This window comes from Nematolebias whitei, chromosome 16 (assembly GCF_014905685.2).
Source record: "Nematolebias whitei isolate Nwh7 chromosome 16, NemWhi1, whole genome shotgun sequence".
Lineage (NCBI taxonomy): Eukaryota > Metazoa > Chordata > Actinopteri > Cyprinodontiformes > Rivulidae > Nematolebias > Nematolebias whitei.
This window is the reverse complement of record NC_056513.1, coordinates 25,497,654-25,521,380: the sequence shown is the minus strand read 5'-3', so window position 1 is coordinate 25,521,380 and position 23,727 is coordinate 25,497,654. Positions and strand designations below refer to the sequence as shown.

At 39.9% G+C, this 23,727-nt stretch overlaps 1 protein-coding gene across 1 annotated transcript in view; it reads left to right on the top strand.

Moving 5' to 3' along the window:
* Positions 1-23,727, top strand: part of sorbs2a (sorbin and SH3 domain containing 2a) — a 112,301-nt gene that overhangs the window by 83,396 nt on the left and 5,178 nt on the right. Inside the window, exons 14-25 of the mRNA XM_037689834.1 lie at positions 1,182-1,296; positions 3,769-3,840; positions 5,460-5,516; positions 6,710-6,759; positions 7,485-7,660; positions 8,282-10,093; positions 11,741-11,820; positions 13,483-13,529; positions 13,907-14,021; positions 14,156-14,284; positions 14,501-14,695; positions 17,959-17,996. Of these exons, the coding sequence (XP_037545762.1) occupies positions 1,182-1,296; positions 3,769-3,840; positions 5,460-5,516; positions 6,710-6,759; positions 7,485-7,660; positions 8,282-10,093; positions 11,741-11,820; positions 13,483-13,529; positions 13,907-14,021; positions 14,156-14,284; positions 14,501-14,695; positions 17,959-17,996 (2,886 nt within the window). The remainder of the gene's footprint in view (positions 1-1,181; positions 1,297-3,768; positions 3,841-5,459; positions 5,517-6,709; positions 6,760-7,484; positions 7,661-8,281; positions 10,094-11,740; positions 11,821-13,482; positions 13,530-13,906; positions 14,022-14,155; positions 14,285-14,500; positions 14,696-17,958; positions 17,997-23,727) is intronic.

Below are 23,727 nucleotides of genomic sequence, written 5' to 3'. Positions count from 1 at the left end.
GGTTCCTCGGCACCACCATCACCCAGGACCTCAAGTGGGAGCTGACCATCAGCTCCCTCATCAAGAAGGCCCAGCAGAGACTGTACTTCCTGCGACAGCTGAAGAAGGCCAAGCTGCCGGCCAAGCTGATGGTGCAGTTCTACACGGCCATCATTGAGTCCATCCTCAGCTCCTCCATCACGGTGTGGTACGCCGGGGCCACTGCCAGGGACAGACTCAGACTGCAGCGCGTTGTGCGCTCAGCTGAGAAGGTTATCGGCTGCAGCCTTCCATCCCTCCACGACCTGTACGTCTCCAGGACTGTGAGGCGAGCAGGTCTGATCACAGCTGACCCTGCTCACCCTGCACACAGACTGTTTGAACCACTCCCCTCAGGCAGGAGGCTTCGGTCCATTCGGACCAGAACCTCCCGCCATAAGAACAGTTTCTTCCCCTCTGCTGTTGGACTCCTGAACACTCATAATGCTACCTCATAACTTCTGCTTTGGTCACATTACATCTGTATTATAACTGAATACTCCATCTGTACTGTTTTCTATGCTTTTTTATTGTTTTCTATTGTATGGGTGTACATATGGTTATGTTATGTTTTTAATTTTACTTTATTTGTGGGTGTACACAGGTCTTATGTAATGTTCTCATTTTTACTTCATTTTTACTTTAGTTTTACTTTATTTTACTTTATTACTATTCGCACCTTATGTCGAAGCAAATTTCTATTTTGTGAACCTCGTTCATTGACATGGCAATAATAAACTGATTCTGATTCTGATTCTGATATATATATATGGTTGTATAATTTGATTTAATTCTATAATCTGACATAATTCAGAATTCATTGTTTCATCAATGATGGCAAGCTGTTCTGTCCCAGATGCAGCAAAACAAGCCCAAACCATGATACCACCACCATGTTTCACTGTTTTATTCAGACTGTAACTCCTACTCAACTTGAATAACTTGCACTAAAATCTTTTAGAGCTACTTGCATTCCCAGTTAAATTGCAGTCTAGAAAAACACTCATCTCAACAACTACAAATATTCACTATTCAAATCACTCAGTGACTGTGGACATCAGCATACCGATTGTTTTACAGTGTGTGTGTGTGTGTGCGTGCGTGTGTGAGACAAGTACCGTAATTTTCTAAGGAGTTTTTGTGTTGTTTGTTTTCCCCTTCAGGAATGAATGGGGTCCTCCAGACAGGAAAGTGGACACACGAAAGTATCGCGCAGAGCCTAAGAGTATTTTTGAGTATGAGCCTGGCAAGTCTTCTATTTTGGAGCATGAAAGACCAGTGAGTAGTTTTTAATTTCCAACTTCTTTTTTTGATCTATTAAAAATAGCTTATTTTTCTGACTTCACACAGTTTTTTTTGTTTGTTTTTTTGTTTTTATCACACCGCATAACTGATGTCATTTTTTTCTGTTTTTTATTTTTATTTTCACTAAATTATTAACACTGGTTTTAAATAATATATTATTTTCTAAAGAGAAACAGCTTTACCAGTATATGCAAAATGCTTTTGAAGTTAGGGTTCAGATTTAACTGATTCATCACAAACTATTTATTTTTCCTACTTAATTATGCGGTTGACATGTTTGTTAGTTCGTACGGTTTGTTATATTATGGGTTTTTGTTATATTATAGGTTTTATTATGGGTTTTGTTATATTATGGGCTTTATTATGGGTTTTTGTTATATTATGGGTTTTCAATAGATTTCTGTTTGTTTATGTCAAACTGGGCTTTTAATGCCAATGTGGGAGTCAAAAGCAATTGTTTCCATTACAACATCCCCTAGCAACGGTGCCAGCTTTTAACTCGTGTGCTGCGAATGACAGAGCAGACAGCAAAGCTTATTATTGTCTAAAGTGGGGTAGGGGGTGTTACAATGAAAGGTCTTAAAAATTAATGTTAAAATGAGAAATGTGCCACAGATGAGGACTGTTTTAAAAGACTCAAAAGGAGTAGGTTTTTGGGTGTTTTTTTTTCCTTGTAAGGGTTTGACATTTGGTTTAACGTCTGCAAAGAGCACTCCTGGGGCAATAATGCACGAGTCAGCTCCTGATAGAAGCAATAAAAAGAGAAAGCTGTACACAGTGTGCACATTGGTTTTATCTCCTGTCTTTCAGGGGCTTTTTCTCCATCATGCTGCAAAAACAAAGTGCCACCTTTGTTCATCATTTTTGTGGGCAATTCTAAACCTTAAAAAAAAACAAAATTATGTTTCTGTCTCTCTTGTTTCGAAGTATCTGTGTTTTATTTGTGTTACTGGCAATCTCAACCCCAGGCCTCTCTTTTTTAACTAGGTGACTCATCTTTCTGAAATATAAATTCTCTTTTTAGAAAGGGAGATGTAACTGTAGCTACAACACCTGCAAAGCATCTCCTGCCCATGTTTCATTCGGCCTAAAGACTCACATTTTCATGTGGGAATAAGGTTAGAAAGAGCAGACAGAACCGTGTTGCAGCCAAGAATTTTACTCTGACGTTCGTATTTAACATTTGATAACGCAGGACTGTAAAAGACACTTCTTATACCTGAAACCTTAACATTCCTGAACTCTTATATTTTGAAAATGTATAGTGAAAATCTTTGCTTTTGTAGCTTGAGCTCTGCTATAGGATAGTTTACGGCACTTGACAGGCTGACGGTGAAGCCACACTTTCACCTGCATGTGTTCTGTAAACGTGAGACGAGAAGGAACAAAACTGTTTTGCAGTAGAATTTAAGTTCAATTAAATTCATTTTATTTGTATAACGCTAAGTCACAACAGAAGTCATCTCGGGGCACTGAACAGAAACATTCATGCACACAAAAAGTAAGTTAATAACATTATTTATCTGAGGAGCAGACTGCTTTGAGTTTAACTTCATCACACTCTCATTTTGAGCAAGCATGAAGGCGACAGTGGAAAGGAAAAACTCCCTCATGAGGGAGAAACCTTTAACAGAACCAGACTCAGGACAAGCGGCATCTGCTTCGACCGGCAGGGTTTGAGAGGAACAGATACACAATGGCAGGTCGAGAATCATGTTAAGATAGAAATAATATCAAATGAAAACTATTTAATTTTAGCAATTAATTTAAGGAAATTGTCAATTTGTTCTCTAGTAGTCTAAGCCTATGGTAGCATAATAAGCCGTTTCCAACTATAAAATTTATAAAAAAGAAAAGTGTTAAGCCCAGTCTTTAAACTGGACAATGTGTCAGCCTCACGGACAGAAACTGGAAGTTGGTTCCACAAGAGAGGAGCCTGATAACTGAAAGATCTTCCTCCCATTCTGCTTTTGGAAACTCTAGGAACCACAAGTAAACCTGCAGTCTGAGAGCAAAGTGCTCTGTTAGGAAAATATGGAACAATAAGATCTGTAAAATAAGAAGGAGCTAGGTTGTTGAGAGCTTTGTAGGTTAGAAGTAAGATTTTGAATTCTATTCTGAATTTAACAGGGAGCCAATGGAGAGAAGCTAAAACTGGAGAAATATGATCTCTCCTACTAACTCCAGTTAAGACTCTGGCTGCACCATTTTGAATCAACTGAAGACTTTTTAAACAAAGTCGACCTGAAAAGTTCACCTGAGTTCACAAAAGTTCACCTGAGCCAGTCTACATCTTCATCCTGGTTCACCCTACGCCAGTTTTTCTTTGCCCATTCCTAACCATGAGGTCCATGTCTCTGTTCGTGTATAACTCCCTCCCCTCACACTCCACACTTCATTTCTTCTTTCTTTCTGTTGCCTTCTGTCTCTATCATGCTTTCCCAGACCAATGATGACATAGATTTAGAGAACGAGCCTTGGTATAAGTTCTTTTCCGAGCTGGAGTTTGGGCGTCCGGTAAGTCAGGGCTCAGCGACTTCCCCAACCACAACTTTGCTATAGACATACACCCACTGTCTCCACCCACACTTGATGCTTTTTGATATGCATCCACTATTAGACTGGTTGGGCTAGTTGTTTGGGCATGTGGTACTTGTTTGGTGCAGTGATTCCCTCCCCCCGCGCACGCACGAACACACACACACACACACCAGGGTGGCAGGCAGAGATATGCCTGTTTGTTTCTATTTATTTATTTGTTTATTACGTTCTTTGTCCAGCTACTAGCAGGCACTAAAAGATCCCCTAAAAAGCCTGGAAACGTCTCTTAATTTAAACTACTGCATCATCTTCATTAAACATGAAGAGGCTGTTTAAAAACCAATGCTTGTGCATGTTTAAGATAAAGCTGCCTCCAATCTGTCAAACTGCACAAGTCAGTCATTCTGCCAACTAAAGGAAATCCTCAGTTGTGATCCAAATGCAGATTAATTTTTCACTGATAGAATATTCTTTGCTCTTCATCATACTATTGTTGTTTGTGTTGATTTTTTAACTACTTTGATACATGTACTTGTTCCCCTACGTTTTGTTTAACTTGTTTGAATATGTATTTATGCCTGCTAGTATTTTTCTTTTGACATTTGTTAATAGTAAGAAATACTCAGTTTAAGTTATATACTGTAGTGCCCTCTGCTGGACTTTTGGGGTGCAGACGGTTGTTTAGCTACATACTGTAAGTGAGATTAAATTACCTCGAACTGACTGATTTATCGAGTCACAAGGACATACCTCTGTCTCCAACATGCCTCCAGTGCATGGCAGCAGGTGATGTTGGTCTTGAAATGTTCAGGTTAAAGTTTCACACAAGGACCTGGCACTGTACGCTTGTGTTCTCAAAGCCACTTGTTCAGCTGTGTATGAAGATTTCTACCTGAAATGCTTTACGTAATTCAATAAGCCCTTAGGGATGATGGTTTCATACATGCTTTGAGTGATTCTCGAAAAGATTTTGGCATCACAATAACAGTATTTTTCAACTATTTGTTCATGAGCATTGGTAAAATGTTGGATTTAATTCAATTCAGTTTATTTATATAGCACCGAGTCACAACAGAAGTCATCTCAGGGCACTGAACATTTAACATCTTAATGCATTCTCATATAAACACTGCAGGTTGTACTTCACTTGGCTCTCCGCATACAGCTGCTTCTTACACTCTGCATGTTCGTGGCACTTGGATGTACGTGTGTGTGTGTGTTTAAGTAGAAAGGTCAAAGTATTGTACCTATTTTATTTTAGGTTTTGCAGCTTCTAGTTTGTTTAATTTTATCACGTATACGTGCTTTTTGTTTTTACTTTAAACAGCTGATAAGTAGTGTATGCGTAGATCTTAGCTTGTAAATGTGTGCTGGTGCGTATCTAGTGAATGCACATTTGTCCAGCGTGACAGTGCAGTTTTGATTTTGTCCATCTTTGGTTACTCAGATTCTCTAACAGGTGTCACTCTCTCCACATGCTTCCGTTTTTTTGTTTTGTTTTTTCCCCATGATGTCACCACTGCTTCACCTCATCTTCACCTTCCTCCTCCTCCTCTTCTCCCTCTCCTGCTCACTGCTGCTGCTTGGGGCTGAAGCCTCCTAAAAAACGGCTGGATTATAATCCAGACATCTCAAGTCGCCAGCGCATTGAGGTAATCCCAACTTCATGGTCTGTTAAGTGTTTCTGATTACACATGGTCTCTAACCAATAACACGAGTCAACTCCTGTAGTGTTTGGATGTTTGCTTAAAATGGTTGTAACATTACCAACAACACAGTGCGAGGTCAGAGCAACACGCCAACTATTCCTTAAAGATACATGAGATTGTTTTGGAAATACTGTTTGTTTGTTTAGGACTGAAAGACTATCTTCTGATTGTCTGGTGTCTATCGCCAGCAATTATTTTGCGAGAGGCGGGTTCACCTTGCACAGCTCAAAAGTCCATCACAGAGGCACATAGAGACAAACTAGACACACAACCAGTTGCACCAATCAGCCTAACATGCATGTTTTTGGTCTGTGGGAGGAAACTGGTACAAAACCCAGGCATGCACGGAGAGAACATGCAAACTCCACACAGAAGCCCCTCCAGCCAGGATTCAATGCAGCAACCTTCTCACTCAGAGGCGGCAGCTTTACCAACTGCACCACTGTGCTGCCCACTGTTACACCCCATTTAAGATGATTGAGAACTCTTTATCCAAGCGGCTGTGGCCGAGTGGTAAGAACAGTCGTTCTCCAATGCAAGAGTTGGGGGTTTGATTCCACCAGCAGTCACATGCTGAAGTGTCCATGGGCAAGACACTGAACCCCTCATTGCCTCTGATGTGTGTCCCATCAGTGTATGAATGTGATAAAGCTCTGATTAGTCTCTTTAGAATGATTTGTTCAATTAGCTTTGTAGAGATCTAGTAGAGTGCTGTATGTATGAGTAAATGAGGGCACAGTGTAAAGCGCTTTGAGTATCTTGATAAGATAGAAAGTTGCTAAATAAGTACAGTCCATTTACCATTAACACCCATTCCAGGTGATCCAGCCCAGGTTTTGCAGCACAACATTTGCCCCCTTGAGAAAAGCTCGTACATTTGTCTATTTCACCTTTGCCATCATTCTTCAGTACAACTCTAGGGAAACCAAAACACTGAAATTATTCTTCATCTGTAGGTCCTGCCTTGGTCAGGTGTGCCATGTGGAACCAGCCTCCCTCCCACATTTTGCTGGGGGAGTGTTTTAGCTGTGGCACAGCAAAAACCGCTTGCAAGCTGGTGCTTTGTAAGCTGCTCTGCCTCAAGTCTTTGTTCACGCAGAGCTCAGTTTTCGCTTTTGTTTTCTGTCCTGTTTCAGACGTCCCTCCACATTGCTCCTGCTGACAAGACTTTGGACAGACCTGCAAGGTAACTGCGGTTTCTTTTTTATTTTACACTGCATCACCCCACCTCCCCCTCATCCCCCTCCCCCAGCCATTCTACAGCATCCCTCGTTGTTGTGATTCAGCACTGTGGCAGAACTCTCTTGTGCACCTTGTGTTTGGAGCTAATTTCTGGCGTATGCTGTTAATGATCATTTGCTGGGATTAGCGTTACTCTGTATTTGCTTTAGTAATTGATGTCAAGATGCTTTTCTCTTTGACCTGAACCAGAATAAATGAACGCAGCAAGGCTATTGATTCTGCCATTCACCTCCTGTCTCCCCCACAACCCCCACTCTCCCTCCTGTGGTCCCTCTTCCTTTCACTGCTGCCCTCCTTATTCAGTCGCATTTTCCTCAGTGCACAAAAAGGGCTGAATAGGGATGTGATGAAAAGGCCATGTAATTCATTTCAGTGACATTAAGTGTGTTTGTTCTGAAAGAAAAGGGTTTGTTTTTGAAAACAGTTGAGGTTACACTAGAGATAAAATGTTAATTAAAATAGTCTGGAAAACATATTAGACATATTCAAAGTTGTTGTAATATTGATGGTTCTAACATCCATTATGTCCATAAACAGTTGTGAAAACTACATATTTCCAAAACAAAAAATATATGTCATTGTTTTAAACAAGTGGCTTTTTTTAGGTTGTATTTATTAATTGAGTATCATGACAACATCTGAGACCAATGTTTATATTGTTTGCTGTAGTGCTGCCAGCGACTACAGGAAAAGACGGAAGTCTGAGCCTTCGAGTTCCCAAGGCAATGCTCAGTCTCAGAGCAGAGCTGCAACTTCTCCTAAACCAGTGGATTCAAACAGAACCAGCATCAGCCTAAAGAAACCCGTCTTTCGTTCCTCACCATCCTCACCCTCTAGGCCCAAAGGTATTCCAACTCACAGAAACCATTTTTCTTACTTGATGTATTTTGTTCTCTCTGAGTTTCTTTATATTTTTAACACAGACATACATGTATACTGTACTTATCACCAGAACTTCACAGATTTCGTTGTGTTTTCCCAATATCTTATCTGTCTGATGTCTAAATAAAAAAAATAAATATAAAAATTGGGGCAAATGTGGCTGAGTGGTTAGAGCAGTTGTCCTCCAATGGGAGAGTTGGGGGTTTGATTCCACCAGCAGTCACATGTTGAAGTGTCCCTGGACAAGACACTGAACCCCTCCAATGTGTGTCCCATCAGTGTATGAATGTGATAAAGCACATAGATTCAGATTAGCTTTGTATAAACCAAGTAGAGTACTCTATGAATGGGTAAATGAGGACATGGATTGTAGTGTAAAGCACTTTGAGTATCTTGATAAGATAGAAAGGTGCTATACAAGTACAGTCCATTTAGCCTATAAATATATATTTTTTTTTAATCAAGCTTTTCTCACCTGTTTATTTTTCCTTTCCCCAGCACTTCCACTCTATTGCTTGGTTTTATTGCTTAACTTGCTTTCCTCCTTCTCTCTTGCCACGCTGCTCTTATGGGACATCTGAAAGGTGGGGACGCATGCAACATTTATTCAAACAATATGTCCACCCTAGGCCGTTACGACAGTACTTCACTTCCTCCCATCCCTTCTGGCTTTGATCGTGTTCATGAGGATGCCACCAAGGAAGGCAGCTCTTCGTCGAAGCAGTCTGTCTGTTGTACAAACAGTTGGCAGACAAAAAGCCAAGATGCTGAGACATGGAGCAGTGCGGAGGAGGTGCCACCCTCTGAGAAGCTCAAATCACGTAGTTGTGATGACTTACTTAATGATGGGCATTCTGGCCCAGGTGGTCAAAATGCCACTCGATCAGAAAGTGCTGGATCGCTGGTGTGTGATGGGAATCCTGTGACTGTTTCAGCTTCCATTCAGTCGTTGCCTCGTCTCCATCGGCGACGTGCTCACGATTCTCCAGGCTTTCTCCAGCTTTATCGGAAGATGCACCAGATTGATCGAGCTCATCTAATCCCATCTGAAGTCATCCGTTCTGTCCGTGCTCGGATCCTGGATCTAGAGCGCCAGCCTCATCTACATCACCATCGTCTCTCTCCTTGGACACCCTCCTGGGGTGTGGACGTGCCAAGGGATATGGTGCCAAATCGTATTTCTGAATATGAGCGTCTAATTCAGAAGTCCAAATCCATGCCTAACTTGGGTGATGGCGAGGTACCTTCAGGCACCACTACACCAGGCGGCTCATCATCTCGTGCCAGCAGTGGTGGTGGTGGGACATCCAGTTTTTCAAAACGCCGTTTTTCTGTAGAATCATTGTTGGAGGAAGACAACAATGGAAACAGGACTGTACCTCAAAGCATGGATCACATACCTCGAAGTCCACCTGAAGGCCAGCCTCGTGTTGGGCCAGAGCCTGGCCAGTCCTTTCCCACTCCTCCTGTTCCTCTAGGTCCACAAGCCAATCCAGACTATTCTGACAGTGAACAGGATGCTATTGCATCCGACCTCAGTGATTTCATTCAGGTGGAGGGCTCTTCATTTTGCAGTGAGAGTGAATTTGACCATTGCTCACTAACTTCATCCGAGAGCCTTTATGGGTCTTCTACCCTCCACCATCACCACCTTCGTCATCACCACCACCACCATCATCACCACCATCCTGGCCACCAAAGTCTAGGACAGAGTCAAGGCTACCAGCACCGCCACCTTATTAGCACTTGCAAAGGCCGCTGCCCTGCCTCATACACCCGCTTTACAACCATGCTTCGCCATGAGAGAGAACGAGCGCGACAAGAGCACCAGAGATCTTCACAGCAGAGTCACAGTAGCCATTCTCAAAACCAGACATCGCCATCCCAACAAGCAATGTCCAAGCTGGCCTTCTTGGTCAGCCCAGTGCCTTTTCGTAGGAAAAAGGGATCATCACCTACCTCTAAAAGAAGCAGTGCTGGTGGAGGTCTAGATAGCAGACCCAAGTCTAAACAGGCCATTTATGAAGCCCTAGATGCAGCCTTGAGAGACATTTATGAGCACATTCAAGCAGAGAGAGGCCACAGAAGCTCTAGACCACCTGATGATAGCATTTTGAGAAGAATATTGGCTGAGCTGCTGCCAAGTGTGCCTGAAAGAAGTTCCTCTTTGCGAGTGACAAGGGGTTGCTGGCACAGAGGTAATTCTTCTGCATCTGTTTACCCTGATGGAAGCCCTACTGGTTGTGCTTCATATAGAAGAGAACCCTCAACACCAGGCTTCCAGTCACCACGGTTACAGTCACCAGTCAGTGCCTGCTACGGACGATATTCGGAGGCCTCAAACAATAATGAATATGGAGAAGAGCAGGGCAATGGAAATGGTCTCTGTTATTCAGGTGGAGCTAACACACATGCCTTACCTCATATTTAATATACACAAACACTTTATATTGTTGTCAAAAGCACCATCAAAGAAGTTTAACACACATGCTCATGCACACAACAAACTTTATAGTTTCAATTAGAGCTCGACTGAGAACACGTTTACAGTTTAACAATAAAATAACATTTTATAATTGAGCATCCATCAGAATAAAATAACAGTTTTCAACATTTGTACATGTGTACACGTGTTCTTCACTGTTTTCAGAGCAGACCAAATTTAGGATTTAGTCCTCTATTATATAGATTATTCTATTTTAAAATTAATTGGTGCTTTTTGAACAATTTCTTTTTACAGATTATGCTTGTCGTTTAGTGTTATAAATATTTAAGACGAGTACAGGTTGATGATATAAGCTGGGCTCTAAAACAGAAAAGCAACCGTGTATATTTTCTTATACTGTGTGTCTTTTAGTTTTGTCTGCACTTGTAGCCCAAGTCATTTTATTTGTTCACTTCCATTATCATTATTTGGCTTTCTTTATTTGTATGACATTGATCAAGAGCTTAAAATTGATTAAATTCTCAAGTACAATTTGACTAAAGCATGTTTCCTCCAGTGAAACTAAAGTCTCTGTTAATGTGTGCTACTGGTATATTTGAAATATTACATAAATTACTGAATCTGGCTGAAAGCCACGTGAAATTTAACTGTTGAATTGGACACTTTTAGTTGTTGTGGAGACAAAGCAACAGTTTTTGTTTACAGAAATGCAATTTGGACAAGAGCTGAAGATCTGTTAGTTCTGAAACTGTTCTGAGAAGTAAACCTTAGAGATTGTATCGTAAATCAGTCTGATTGCAGCTTGAATTAAAAAATAGGGATTCTCTGCAACCAAGTTCATATCCAAGAAACATTTAAAAATTGCAAAGCTGCGGTCGTGATTTTTTTTTTACTGATTTATGAGGATTAAACAGGCTTTACTCCCACACTGGAGAACAGGAGTTTGTACCCAGATGTGTTGGGTTTGGCCAAAAAAAAGAACCCTCGTTTGGCTTTTAAAATTAGTACGAGTGTTGATTGTGTGTTTTTGTAGTAAGTTATGCTGCAAGGAAATATTCTCTTGAGACTCGAGAGTTTCATATTTGTAAAAACTTAAAAGATTTTTCTTGTGCTAATAAAAATGTAGTTTTTTTATATTTTTGTGTATTTATTAATATATTAGTTACATTTAAATAGATTTGAATTATAAGGTTTTTTTTTCTAATAAACAGGTGTGGGTTGAAGTAAATATTTGTAAATAACATTCTACTTTATCGAATATTAATGGCTGCATTGTTTGTATTAAAGTTAGATTTATAGTCTTTATACCATTTGTGGGTTTTTTCCTTGTTTTATTTGGTCTTCCAGCTTTTTTATAGTTTTGCATGTGTTTGCCCGTGTCATTTTTGGATAAGTTTAGTCTCTTTGTTTTGATATTTTTTCCCTATAAAAAGGAAATAAAATGCACCGTTTTCCACCCAAGCTTTCATTCCCTCATTTCTCCATTGGACTGAAATAATTTCCGCATCATCAGTGCTTTCCCAGATCCCGTTTTTGAATCACAGGTGATTTAAACGTTGTTAATGTCGTAACGCTTGCCACCTCTTTTCAACCACAGACCAGGATGTGTCGAGGAGTTATTCCACCATGGATGGACGCCACACTCCACAGAGCAGAAGACCAACTCCTGACAGAGAGGTACTTTACAGAAACTAACACTAGTGTTTCCAGCATAAAACTGGTGTGGCACAAAAATTATCAGACTGAATGGTGATCACAAGGCAAATATCTCCTAATGGCACAGCACAATGGAGTTTATTCACAAGTCTTTAATAAGGCACAAATGTATTAGGGATGCACGATATAGGATTTTGTTTGATATGCTATTGCATGTAGGCCTGTCGCTATATACAATAAATCAGTTAATCGCATGATGAAAATTATTGGCCTCGTTTTCATTTATCGGCTTTATCATTTCTTCATGTCTCTCTCTTTCTACTGAAGACACTGGATGACAAAAGGCTCAACTCTGGTGCTCTTCACTGACTCCTCCCTTTCTCTTTTTTCTCTTTTCTTTACCCATCCAAAATTGCATTTTTGGATCGTTAAAAGCAGCTAAGCTGAGAAGCTAAGCTAACAGGCCGACCTCGGGAAGAAAACCTCCATCTTGTTGAAGCTCCAAAATTCACAGTTGAAACCCATGCCTTCGTGTAAAAAGTTGTTTTTCTCTGCAAAAAGAAGCTGAGAACTTGTTTACTGATTTTTTTTTAAATTAAAAGCTTTGTGTGAGAAATGCTATGCTAAAGCGTTCAAACTACACCGAGCGTCCGCCATATTGAGAACCGAAATACAGGAAGAAGAGACAGCCCATGTCACGTCAAGGGGGCTCCCTCCCATTTTTCTTAAAGAGACACGCTGTTCACTCCCTCACTATCCATCCTTCTGTTCAAACAGTCTTATACTGCCATCTGGTGGTCAAAAAGCAAAGCAAGTTACCAACATTTCTTCTTAAATTTGACAGTAATTACTAATTATTGTCAAATTTCAAACAATATTATTGTTTATCGCAGTAATTTCTGAGACAAATAATTGCCCAGCAATATTTATCTTGAGAGAGGACTACCGATATGCCAAAATGTTACAACTTATTTGACTGATACCAACACTGATGTTTTTTCCCTAGACCTGCTTACAGAGACTACATAGCTTTCTCTGCTGTGGAATTAAACTACTACATTATTCTGCATGGTCTTTGTTAGTTTGGCCTGCTACCAAATGCAGATTCCAAAAAGGGAGCTGAAAATGATGTAACACTTCAACTTGGATTATATTTAATGTCAAATTTATTCATGACATTTACTCTAACAGTTCTTGAGATGATTAATTAGGTTCCAAATGTTTTACGACTTTGTTTTCGCTCCTCCTCACATCACTGACTCTGAGCAGTCATTGCAAATAGTAGTTCTACTATCAGTTTTCGACACTTTAAAAAAACTTCCACACCGCCGACATTTTCACTTCTTCCTCTCCTGCCATGATCAGACCAGGTAGGCGCACGTGATGTCATAACGTTGTGCTGGTGCTGCAGGCATCCTTGTCACTGGGTTGTCATACAAAAACAGCACCTTTTATATCAGTGAGTTATTTTGATGGAATGGTCGATGTCCGATATTTAACTTTATCGCTAATATCGGCCGATACGATACCATGCCAGTTATATCGTGCATCCCTAAAATTTAGTATTTAAACGGGCAGTTGTATCAAACCTTGTGATTCCTGTTGATGTTTTCTTTTTCTCACTACTCTCAGGTCTCCCATAAACAGATGGCACAACTTACTCTGTTCTTTTTCCTTTATCAGAAACAGCCTGCAAGAGCCATTTATGATTTTAAGGCACAAACAACTAAGTAAGTACAATATATTTAGCATGCACAAACAAGAACCAGAAGCTTAAAATCATGGTTGTTTAACTACATATTAACAGATATCAGTGCCTTACTGCATGGAAAATTATTTCAGATTTTAAAACACTTTAATTTTGCAGGTAATATGCATTATTTTAAACAACCATGTCATTCTAACTCACCACTGTGGTTGGCGTTAAATCATTTCTTTTTCAAGTCTTTAAATGTTTGTATTAAGAAAGTGGCACAGCTCATTTTTACTTTTGTGCTTGCTTTTTACTGATTCCTACATATTAGAACAACTGCCCGAGTGGTTTTCATTTTTTGTTTTTGTGACTATGCTGGATTTGAAATACACCACTGTGACACGTCTGTTGCAGGGAGTTGACATTTAAAAAGGGCGATGAGGTGAACATCATCAGGCAAATAGATAACAACTGGTATGAAGGAGAGCACAGAGGACGGGTGGGGATATTCCCTATAGCGTACGTAGAGGTAAACGTGCTTCTCTCTGGTTTTTTGAAGGTTTTATTACACGCGCCATGAGTATGTTCACCTTCTTGTTGCACTGTTCAGTTCAGTTGTGCAAATCCTCTTTCCTAACTGTCATTTATGTGCTGCTCATCCAGAAGATACCATCTTCAGAAAAGCAACAGCCGATTCGTCCTCCTCCACCAGCACATGTCCGAGAAATCGGAGAGGCAGTGGCACGCTTCAACTTCAATGCTGACACCACTGTGGAGCTGTCACTAAGAAAGGTTGCCAGTTCATGGTTGAATATGTTTTAAAAATAAAACTTCTGTATTTTTTTTATTTTTTATGTTTATTTATTTAGTCATCAAAAAATGGAACAGCAACATTTTAAAGACAGTAATTCACCAAGCCTTTATGGGCTGTTAGTATTTGTTTATCACGACAGCCGTGTGCTGAAGCTCAAAGTGCCTTGCTGTTGGGTGGGGGTTGGGTGTGTGCAGGGCGAGAGAGTGATCGTGTTGAGGCAGGTGGATCAGAACTGGTATGAGGGGAAGATCCCCGGCACAACTAAACAGGGCATCTTTCCCGTGTCCTACGTTGACATTGTCAAGCACTCGCCGTCCAAGAGCTCCACCCACCATATAGATCCTCTTGGTTACCATAGCAACAGGACCCCAAGCTCCACATCAGTCAAGGTAAGAAAGTCAAGAACACATCACCCTTCAAGCTCAACTGAAGTGTTTGTTAGCCCGTCACATGTAAGATCTAAAATGTTTTTGAATCTTAAACCACAAAGAGCTTTTAGCTTTTTTATAATTTTCTACCTATCAACCCCCCCTGACCAGTTCATGCACTTACAACACTCTGACTCTTTGGTTCTGGTTGTATTTATCACCTTCTGTTACTTGTCTCTCACTTTACTTCCTTGGAGCCGGTCTATCACCTGCCCCCATCTCACATCCCTCGTGACCTTCCTTCCCCTCACCCGTCTCTGAGGAGACCTGACCTTCACGCTGTCACCAACGAGTGGCTGTCGCTCACCATGGATCCATCAGCATCCACTCCCACTCGCTCTGTCACCACCACCCCTGTACCACCTACACCTCCCCCTCTCCCCACTGATCTTTCCTCTTTCCTCACGGCTCGAGAGCCAACACCAAGCTCGCCAGCTCCGTCACAAAAAGGCTTCACCCCTTCCTGTCAGGCGTCTTCCAGAACGGCACCTTTCACTGAGAGACGAGCCGGTTTACACCCCACCCATGCTGTGCTTACTTTTTCACAACCTACTCCACCACCACCTCCTCCTCTTCCCCCACCCGCCCATCATTCTTCATTCACCTTCTCACTGCCTGATGCTTCACTTCAATGTAACAGTGACAGGGGGTCACATATTGCTGAAGCAGCCCGATTTGGATTCAAGAAGCCAAAAATGTTCTCAGCAGCAGCGCAGTCATCCACACACTGTCCAGAGCAACATAACTCAGATACTTGTGAAAACAAAAGCAGCACAATGCCTGACATAGAACTGTTTGTAAAAGACCCATATGACGATCTGTTTATGGTTCTGGGTGGTTCCAGCAGAGCAGACGTTGACATTTCAAAAGTACTTTCGTTAGATTCCCCACCTGACAAGCTCACTGAATCTCAAAGCAAATGGTACCAGAACAAAGACCAACAGTCCCATCAACCAGCAGAGAAGCCCACAGTAGCTGAAGTTAATGACTCACCTGGCAGCGTTCGATTAAAGGTGCAGTTTCACAAACCTCTAACAGTGAAGCCACAGCCTGTTTTGTGGGGAGAGCCATCTTTGAATAAAGATGCTGATGCTCAGAGGCTACCCTCTGTAGAAGAAGTGGGATACACAGAGTTGTTCATCGAGGAAGAGGAAGAAGAGCTAAAGGACAAAGAGGAGGATACAAGAGTTTTAAATGAGAGACTCAGTCCGCAGGTAGAGCATGGTGTTGAGTTTGAACATTTAGAAAAGTCCCAGAAGGAATATTGAGGAGAATTTTTGTTTTGTTTTCTCACTGACCAGTTAATCTGGAAATTATAAGTAAACAAAAACATAAAGGAGCTACACAGATGTGCAGTGGGAACAAAAGCCGACCAGATTATCTTATTATTGACCAATTTTCACAACGGCACACATGAAGTGATGTAGATTAAAACATTTTTATAACGGACATTTGACTCGCATGAAATATCTCTAGATAGAAGACTGAATTGTTATCACCCAAAATTAATTCCTACTGTTTACGATTTTTCTAAGATACCTAATACTATTTACTAATCAACCACAGTTTGTACACGAGCCTTTTCTTTAGTTGAATTGAGATATTTTTTCTACTCTTATTGTCATTTAGAAGCATTATTTGTAATATATGTATATATTAATTAAAAATATTTCATATTATTTTACTTTTATGCATTCTATATGCAAAACTAAAAAATTTATTTCAATATAACCAACATACAGTGATATAAATAGTTTTTTGTAATTATTCTGTGTAGTTTTTCCTACACTGTATGAATGATGACGTTTCTTTAGATATTAGGAAGTTTTTTATTTCTCTTTTTTTTTTTTCCCGCCTTTTCTTCCTCCACATTCCTTCTGAGGCCTTATCATCATCATCATCATCAGTCCTGGCTTCACGATCATCAAATGTTGTTTTTTTACTTCCTCAGGCTGAAGTGTCGTCCTCTTCTGTAACACAGTTCTCTCACTCTGGTCTAATCTCAACATCCACACAGCCACCTGTCACCTCTGTTCTTCCTCCCCCTTCTCCATCATCATCATCTGCTTTCCCCCGGTCGCCACAGCATAACCACAGCATGATCCCCATCTGTCCTCCCGCCTCCCCTCGCCCCCCCTCCCTCCCTCGGTTCGCAGCATCTCCACTTCCTGCAGCGTCTCCCTGTCCGTCTGTCTCCTCTCCTCCCTCCATCTCCTCCTCGGACATTCTCTCACAGTCCTCCGTCTCGCGCTCCTTGAACTCGGCTCCCTGTCTGTCTCGTCTGCCTACGTCCTGCCCCGTCTCAGATCCACTCATCGCTCCTCCTGCTTCGTCTCCCCCTAAGACTGCCTCCCCTCCCCTCTCCTCTCCACGCTCTCCCACTTCTGCTCACACTGTATCACATCCAGGATGTAGGTCCCCTAAGGTGAAGGTAAAGCTGGAATGTGGTGATGGAGAATGTGATGCAGACTCGCCTAACTGTATTTATTCTCTGGACTTCTCTGCTTTTTGTTGCAAAAAGAGCTGATTGGTTGATTAAAGCAGAATATTTTTACCTCAGATCTGTGATTTACTTCACCGATTTGGTAAAAATGTCTGAATGATTTTAAAAGTTTGTTCGTTAGAATGTTAACAATAAAGTTTGGGGCTGTTTTTTGGACTCTTTAAAAATGTCTGGATTTGTTGCGACTTCAGACAATAACGACTAACTTGCATTTTATCATAACATGTAAGCATCAAAATGATATATGGAGTGCAGAGAACATTCTAAATGCTCTTTAAAAGGAAAGTGTGAGTTGATTCTTGGTTGTCTTGTGGTTTGATCAGAAGGATCAGCATGTTGACTGATCATTTTCACAGCATGTCAGGAGTTCGTCTGCTTACGTGTTCAGCTCAGCGTCAACGTTGCTGTCTGTTAAAGATTATTGGTGTGTTGCCTCTGGTCTTTGTGGCTGTTGAGCAGGATCCAGTTTTTGGCGGTAAACCTCCTCGTAGCCCCATCTTGTCCCGGCGGTCTTATTTGTCACCTAGCAGAGGTCGAAGGGTAGGGGGCCATGACTTCACTCAACTGTACTCCTGCAACACTTTGTTTCTGTGCAGGAAGCAACACATGAAAAATATGTTTTAATTTAAATAACAGCACAGAGATGTTCCAATGAGACTCGAAGCTGCAGCAAAGAGCAGATTTTCATTCATTCCCGTCTCTTTTTATCTCCCCAACACAGCGATTAGTACAGGATGCACTTCACGGAGGAGGAGAACCGTAAGTAACATTTATTTATATTGCGTTTATCATATATATTTTTTGTTGATAAATCCATTACAGATTAAAACCCTCATCTTTTTCCTCATTAGGATTAAACCTGCAGTTTATATCTTTGAAAGTGAGGTTGTGTGGAAAAGTTTTAAGCAACTAATGTCTTTTCTTCTGTAAATAAAATCAATTCAGTCCAGAGAACAAGTTTAATTTAGACCAGAGTGATGAGCTGAGCAGGGCAGACTGCTGCTGTCTGAAAACAACTCACAAAAGTTTCACAGCACTTCATGCAGATGCTGTTTAATAAACCTCTACATCCCTTTCAGTTGCACATCATTGTGGCAGACTTATCATCATATCTTTATGCCCCACAGTACGTGCAAAGACTACAGCTAGCTGCTACGGTTTCTATTTGCACTTGCAAATAATCACCGAGTCCTATGTAAATTGCCATGTAATGGAAAACTGACAGCAATATGAAAATGTAAATACTAGTGGTCACATGATCGGCTATAAGTTTGTATCATAATAAAGTTCCGTATTTTTCACTGTATAAGTCAGTTTTTTTGCATAATTTACATGCCCTGCAACTTGGAACCAAAGCGACGTATTTATGGATTTTTTTCTCATATTTATAAACAAATTTTTGCCTGAGATTTGATCGTTTTCATTCATTCTGACTGAAATTATTGAACACTACCATTTTCAGCCGCTAGATGGCAACAAGCTGTATAGCATGCCATTGTGTCATGTAATAGGTAAAAAAAAATTTTTATTAATAAACACAGAACTACAGAACACTACAAAATAGAAAGACATACACAAACTCTCATGAAGGGTGTCAGTTTACAAGCTGGGGGGAGGGTTTACAAAATGATGAAAGTTGAAAAATACATATATAATAAACGCAATATATGGGAAAGAAAACTAAAAGGAGCAAGACAATATGAGAAACTTAAAACAACAAGTTCTTAGATATCTGTTGCGAAATGGTTCTAGCAGTTTTCCAGTTTTTTAATCTACTTGATGAAGAATAGTACGACTTGAATTCGTTCATAATACACGGGAAGGAAGGCTTACTATCCCTCCACTTACTACAGTGAATGTGGTACTTTGCTATAAGTATGACTATATTTATGGCATCAGAGTAAGCTGAGCTTAAATTATCCATATGAAATAAAATGGCATCAGCATCAAAAGAAGGAATGCTAAGTTTTAGATTAATCCAGTTTGTAATGTCAGTCCAGAAACTTTGTATTAACATGAAAAAAACAAATGTTCAAGGGATTCATCTTCAGATTTACAGAAGGTACACAAATCCACCTCAAATTTAAATCTTCTGTGCAGAAGCATGGCTACTGGATAGATCTTATTTATTATTTTAAAATGGTTTTCTTTCACTTTAGGAGATATAGGCCATTTGACAAATTTCGAATAAGTAGAAGTCATTATGGTTTTATGATTTATATTGGGAGGTTTCTTGAATGAATCTTTGTTATAATCATAGTAAATCCTTTGTCGCATGCATTCATTGATAATCTTATTACATTTGAGATCAACTAAACTACAATCATTTAGTTTTAATGTGGGCATCGAAACGGTCACCTTTGAATACATAATGATATTTTTAACTAACTGAATCAAGGCTAAAGGGATTGCTTTACATACCTTCATAAAATCTTTATGGCAGCAGCTAAGGTTATATTTTCTAACAAAAGATGAGAAATTTAAAAGGTCTCCATTACAATCCAAGATATCTTTTACAAAAATGATGCCTTTTTCATACCAGTCTTTTCTAAATATTGACTTTCTGCCCACTGTGATTGCTCTATTATTCCACAAAGTTGATCCATGAGGTGAGAAATTATGGTGAAATATCATTTTCCAGAACTGAAGAACTTGTTTGTGGAAGTTTGATAATTTAACTGGAATCTTCATCACTTCAAAGTCACACCTTGCAAGGAAGTCAATTCCTCCCAGCTGCTTAAAAATGGAGGCAGGGATGTGAACAACCACATTGAATTTTGTTGTTGTAAAAAGGTTTTTAACCATTTAGTCCTAAATGTACCAACCATTGCTTCAAAGTCTAGTGCATTAATACCACCATTCTCATGTTTTTTAACTAGTTGGGACCTTTTAACATAATGAGTCTTATTTTTCCACAAAAACTGGAAGATAATGGAGTTGGCTTTTCTTCTGTTTTGTGGTGATATATACATAGAATGATGTGGATAAACAGTCTTGGAAATGCCATCTGCTTTAGTCAACAGGTTCCTTCCAAAAATAGTCAGATCTCTTGTCAACCAACGGCTGAGACTTTGTTTCATATCCACTAAGCGGTTTGAGATGTTACACCCAAATATTTAACTTCATGTACGACTCTGATTGACTGGATGTTTTTATGAATACAGTTATGAATGGGAAGGATCTCACATTTGTTAATGTTAAGTCCTAGACCTGAAGCCTTAGAGAATAATGAAATTGTATTAAGGGCTCTTTCAACCATTAAATCATTTTTTAAAAACAATGCTGTGTCATCGGCAAATTGACTAATCTTGTATTCTCTATCAAAAACGTTAATTCCCTTTAACTCAGGATTGCTATTAATTTGAAGAGCTAGTAATTGAGTAGTCAAGATAAACAATTTTGAGGAGATAGGACAACCCTGACGAATGCCTCGCTGCATCTTAAATCTAGAAGTCCTGGATTTAAAGAGACTGAGCTATAGATATCATTATAAAACATCCTAATTAATCCACAAAATGAATCACCAAAACCTTAAAGTCTCTAACAAAAAAGCGTGTTCAATTGTGTCGAATGCCTTGTAAAAAATCAAGAAACAAGATCAGACTATCATTATCAAGGCAGTCACAATAATCCAACATATCAAGGACCAGTCTAATATGATTGTGTATATTTCTCTCTGATTGACTTTCATCAATTATATCTTTAAGTCCTCTGTTCAGCCGATCAGCATAAACATGAGCTAAAATTTTATAATCTGTGCACAGCAGAGTGATGGGTCTCCAGTTATCCAGCATTTGCACATCTTTATTAGGTTTTGGGATTAAGGTGATTATCCCTTGTTTCATAGTATTAGAGAGGTTACCTGATGAGATACAGTCTAAGAAAGCTTTATAAAGCATCGCTCTAATCTCTTTCCAAAAGAATCTATAAAATTCAGTTGTTAGCCCGTCCAAGCCAGGCGACTTCTCAGTAGACCTCTTCAAAATAACCTTATCCAACTCCTCAAGTTCAATTTGTTTTTCCATAAATTGTTTAAAATCCAGATCAATTACTTTATTGAATTCTCTTATGGTGTTTATAAATGTTGAACAGTTTGTCTCAGAGTAGTTGGATTTGTATAAGTTACTGTAAAAATTGTGTAATTCTCTATTAATCTGAGTTTCATCTTCAGAAATAGATCCATTTATATTCAATTTAGTGATCTTCTTTTTTAGTTGCTTATGTTTTTCCAGGTTGAAAAAATAAGATGTATTTTTCTCCCCTTCTTCAATCCAGCGAGCTCGAGAACGTATAAAAGCACCTTTAGCTTTTTCTTCATATAATTTATCTAGTTCACTCTGTAATTTATTTAGTTCAACAAGTTCTTCAGGTGACAGATCCGTCTTTTTACTAACACTATTAATATTTGTAATGATATTAAGTTGTTGTTGTTGTTTCAGTTTAGACAGTTTTTTACTTGTATCAATAGCCAGCTCCCTTATTTTAAATTTAAACCATTCCCATTTACTCACAGCTGACACTTCCAAGGCATTGACCTCCACCACCAGCTGTCTGACATCTTCACCAAAAACAGAACTCTGCAAAAGAGTATTATTGAATTTCCAAACACGAGTTAGACCTGGATCTGACTTTGAAAATAGAAGAGATGGAGAAATAACACAATGATCAGTTAAAGGTGCAGCAGATATCTCACACTTATTAATATGATTTATCAAAGAAGTAGAAATGAGCCAGTAATCGATTCTAGACCATCCCCAGAGGCATTAAACCAGGAAAACTGACAAGTCCCAGGATGTTTAACTCTCCAATAATCAATCAAATTTGCACTATTCATTAATTGAACAATCAGGTCATCGTATTTATGACGGTGGACCTGAGGTGGATTTCTGTCTAACCATGGATCGGGCACCAAATTAAAATCACCCCCAACTATAACTTTATCTGTTGAGTAAGAATGCATACTATCTGTAATATGTTGACATAAGTCAGATATCAGAGTTTTGTTTTTGCCTCTTTCATTGTAACCATAAACACACACCAAAATAAAGTTTTCATCATTAATTTCTGTTATCACCATCAGCCAGTGCCCGTTTGTGTCACTAGTATGATGTAAAATTTTGCCTGGAAATCTGTTAAACAGAATCATAACACCCGCTGAGTGTGGCGTCCCGTGACTGACAAAAATAGAATCACCCCACTGTAACTTCCAAAAGTTCACATCATCTTCACAAGAGTGAGTTTCTTGTAGGAAAACACAATTAGCTTTTTTGCTGCTTACAAAAAAGAAAAACAGTTTTTCGTTTCACATTGTTTTTAAGCCCCCTAGCATTTAAAGAAATAAAAGATAATATACCTAAAAACTTTTGAGGTAGAACACAGAATCATAAGATGTGCAGGAATGAGAAATCTTGTCCCATCTACTATCATAACAAGGTGCATTTGACTTTTAGGACATATCAGGTGAAACACCATCTATTATTGAGATAATTTATCAGTAATAACACTCTGAATAAAATCCAGAGTGAAAAGCTCAGTGAGTGTCTATGAAGGGTCGACTCTCCGGTTGTTGATCAGAGCGTATCCTTCCTTCAGGAAAGCTCTCTGCCCTCGCTGTCTGGCATCTCGTACCAGCGGCCACAACTTCTTGCGAGCTTCCCTGTCCTCTTTGGAGAAATCTTCTTTAAACTGGATACGCTTCTCCTGACGGACCCTGGCATCCTTGGATCTCTTCCAAACCTCGTCTTGAACCGTTCTTGCCACGAACTGGATTATTATTGACCGCGGAGCGTTGTTTGAAGTGGCGGGGTCACTCTTCCTTCCCAGGCGATGTACGGTGTCGACTGTCCCACGAAGCTGATCCACTGAGATGGGCACCACTCGTCAAAATGCCAATGACCTCCTCTCTGGTATCTTCCCCCTCTTTTTCCGTACGGCCATTCAGTCTCGAATTCCATCTCCTTTTGTATCGAGCTTGTTCCATCACAGACTCCTTCAGCTGTTTGTTTTCCTCTTCAAGCTCACTGACTCTTTCCTGCAGCCCCTCGATTCTCTCTTTGTAATAGGTACACAGTCTGCTTGCCATAGCCTGCCACTGTCGTCTGCCTGGAGCAACCGAATCAGCTTCATTGTGCTAATTGCTAATAATTGTTTTAGGTGGTTATCTTGTTAACTTTCGAAGAAATGGACCGAGTCGCCCTTTGCGTTCTCATGTTTCCGCGTATCAACGTTTGAAAATGCAGCTGATTTGACCGTCAAAGTGCATTTATTAAGCTAAAGTTAGACTGAGACACACCTTTGCTATAATTTTGAGCAAACAAATAAATGTTTTTAAGTGTTAATCTTGTTAAATTCTTGTTGAAGTCCTCCCATGCACGCTCCCACGGCCACCATTTGGCAGCCAATTTATTTTTGGCACAACACCGGCCCACATTTCTGGGTTTGGTCCACATTTCTGGGTTCGGCCCACATTTCTGGGTTCGGCCCACATTTC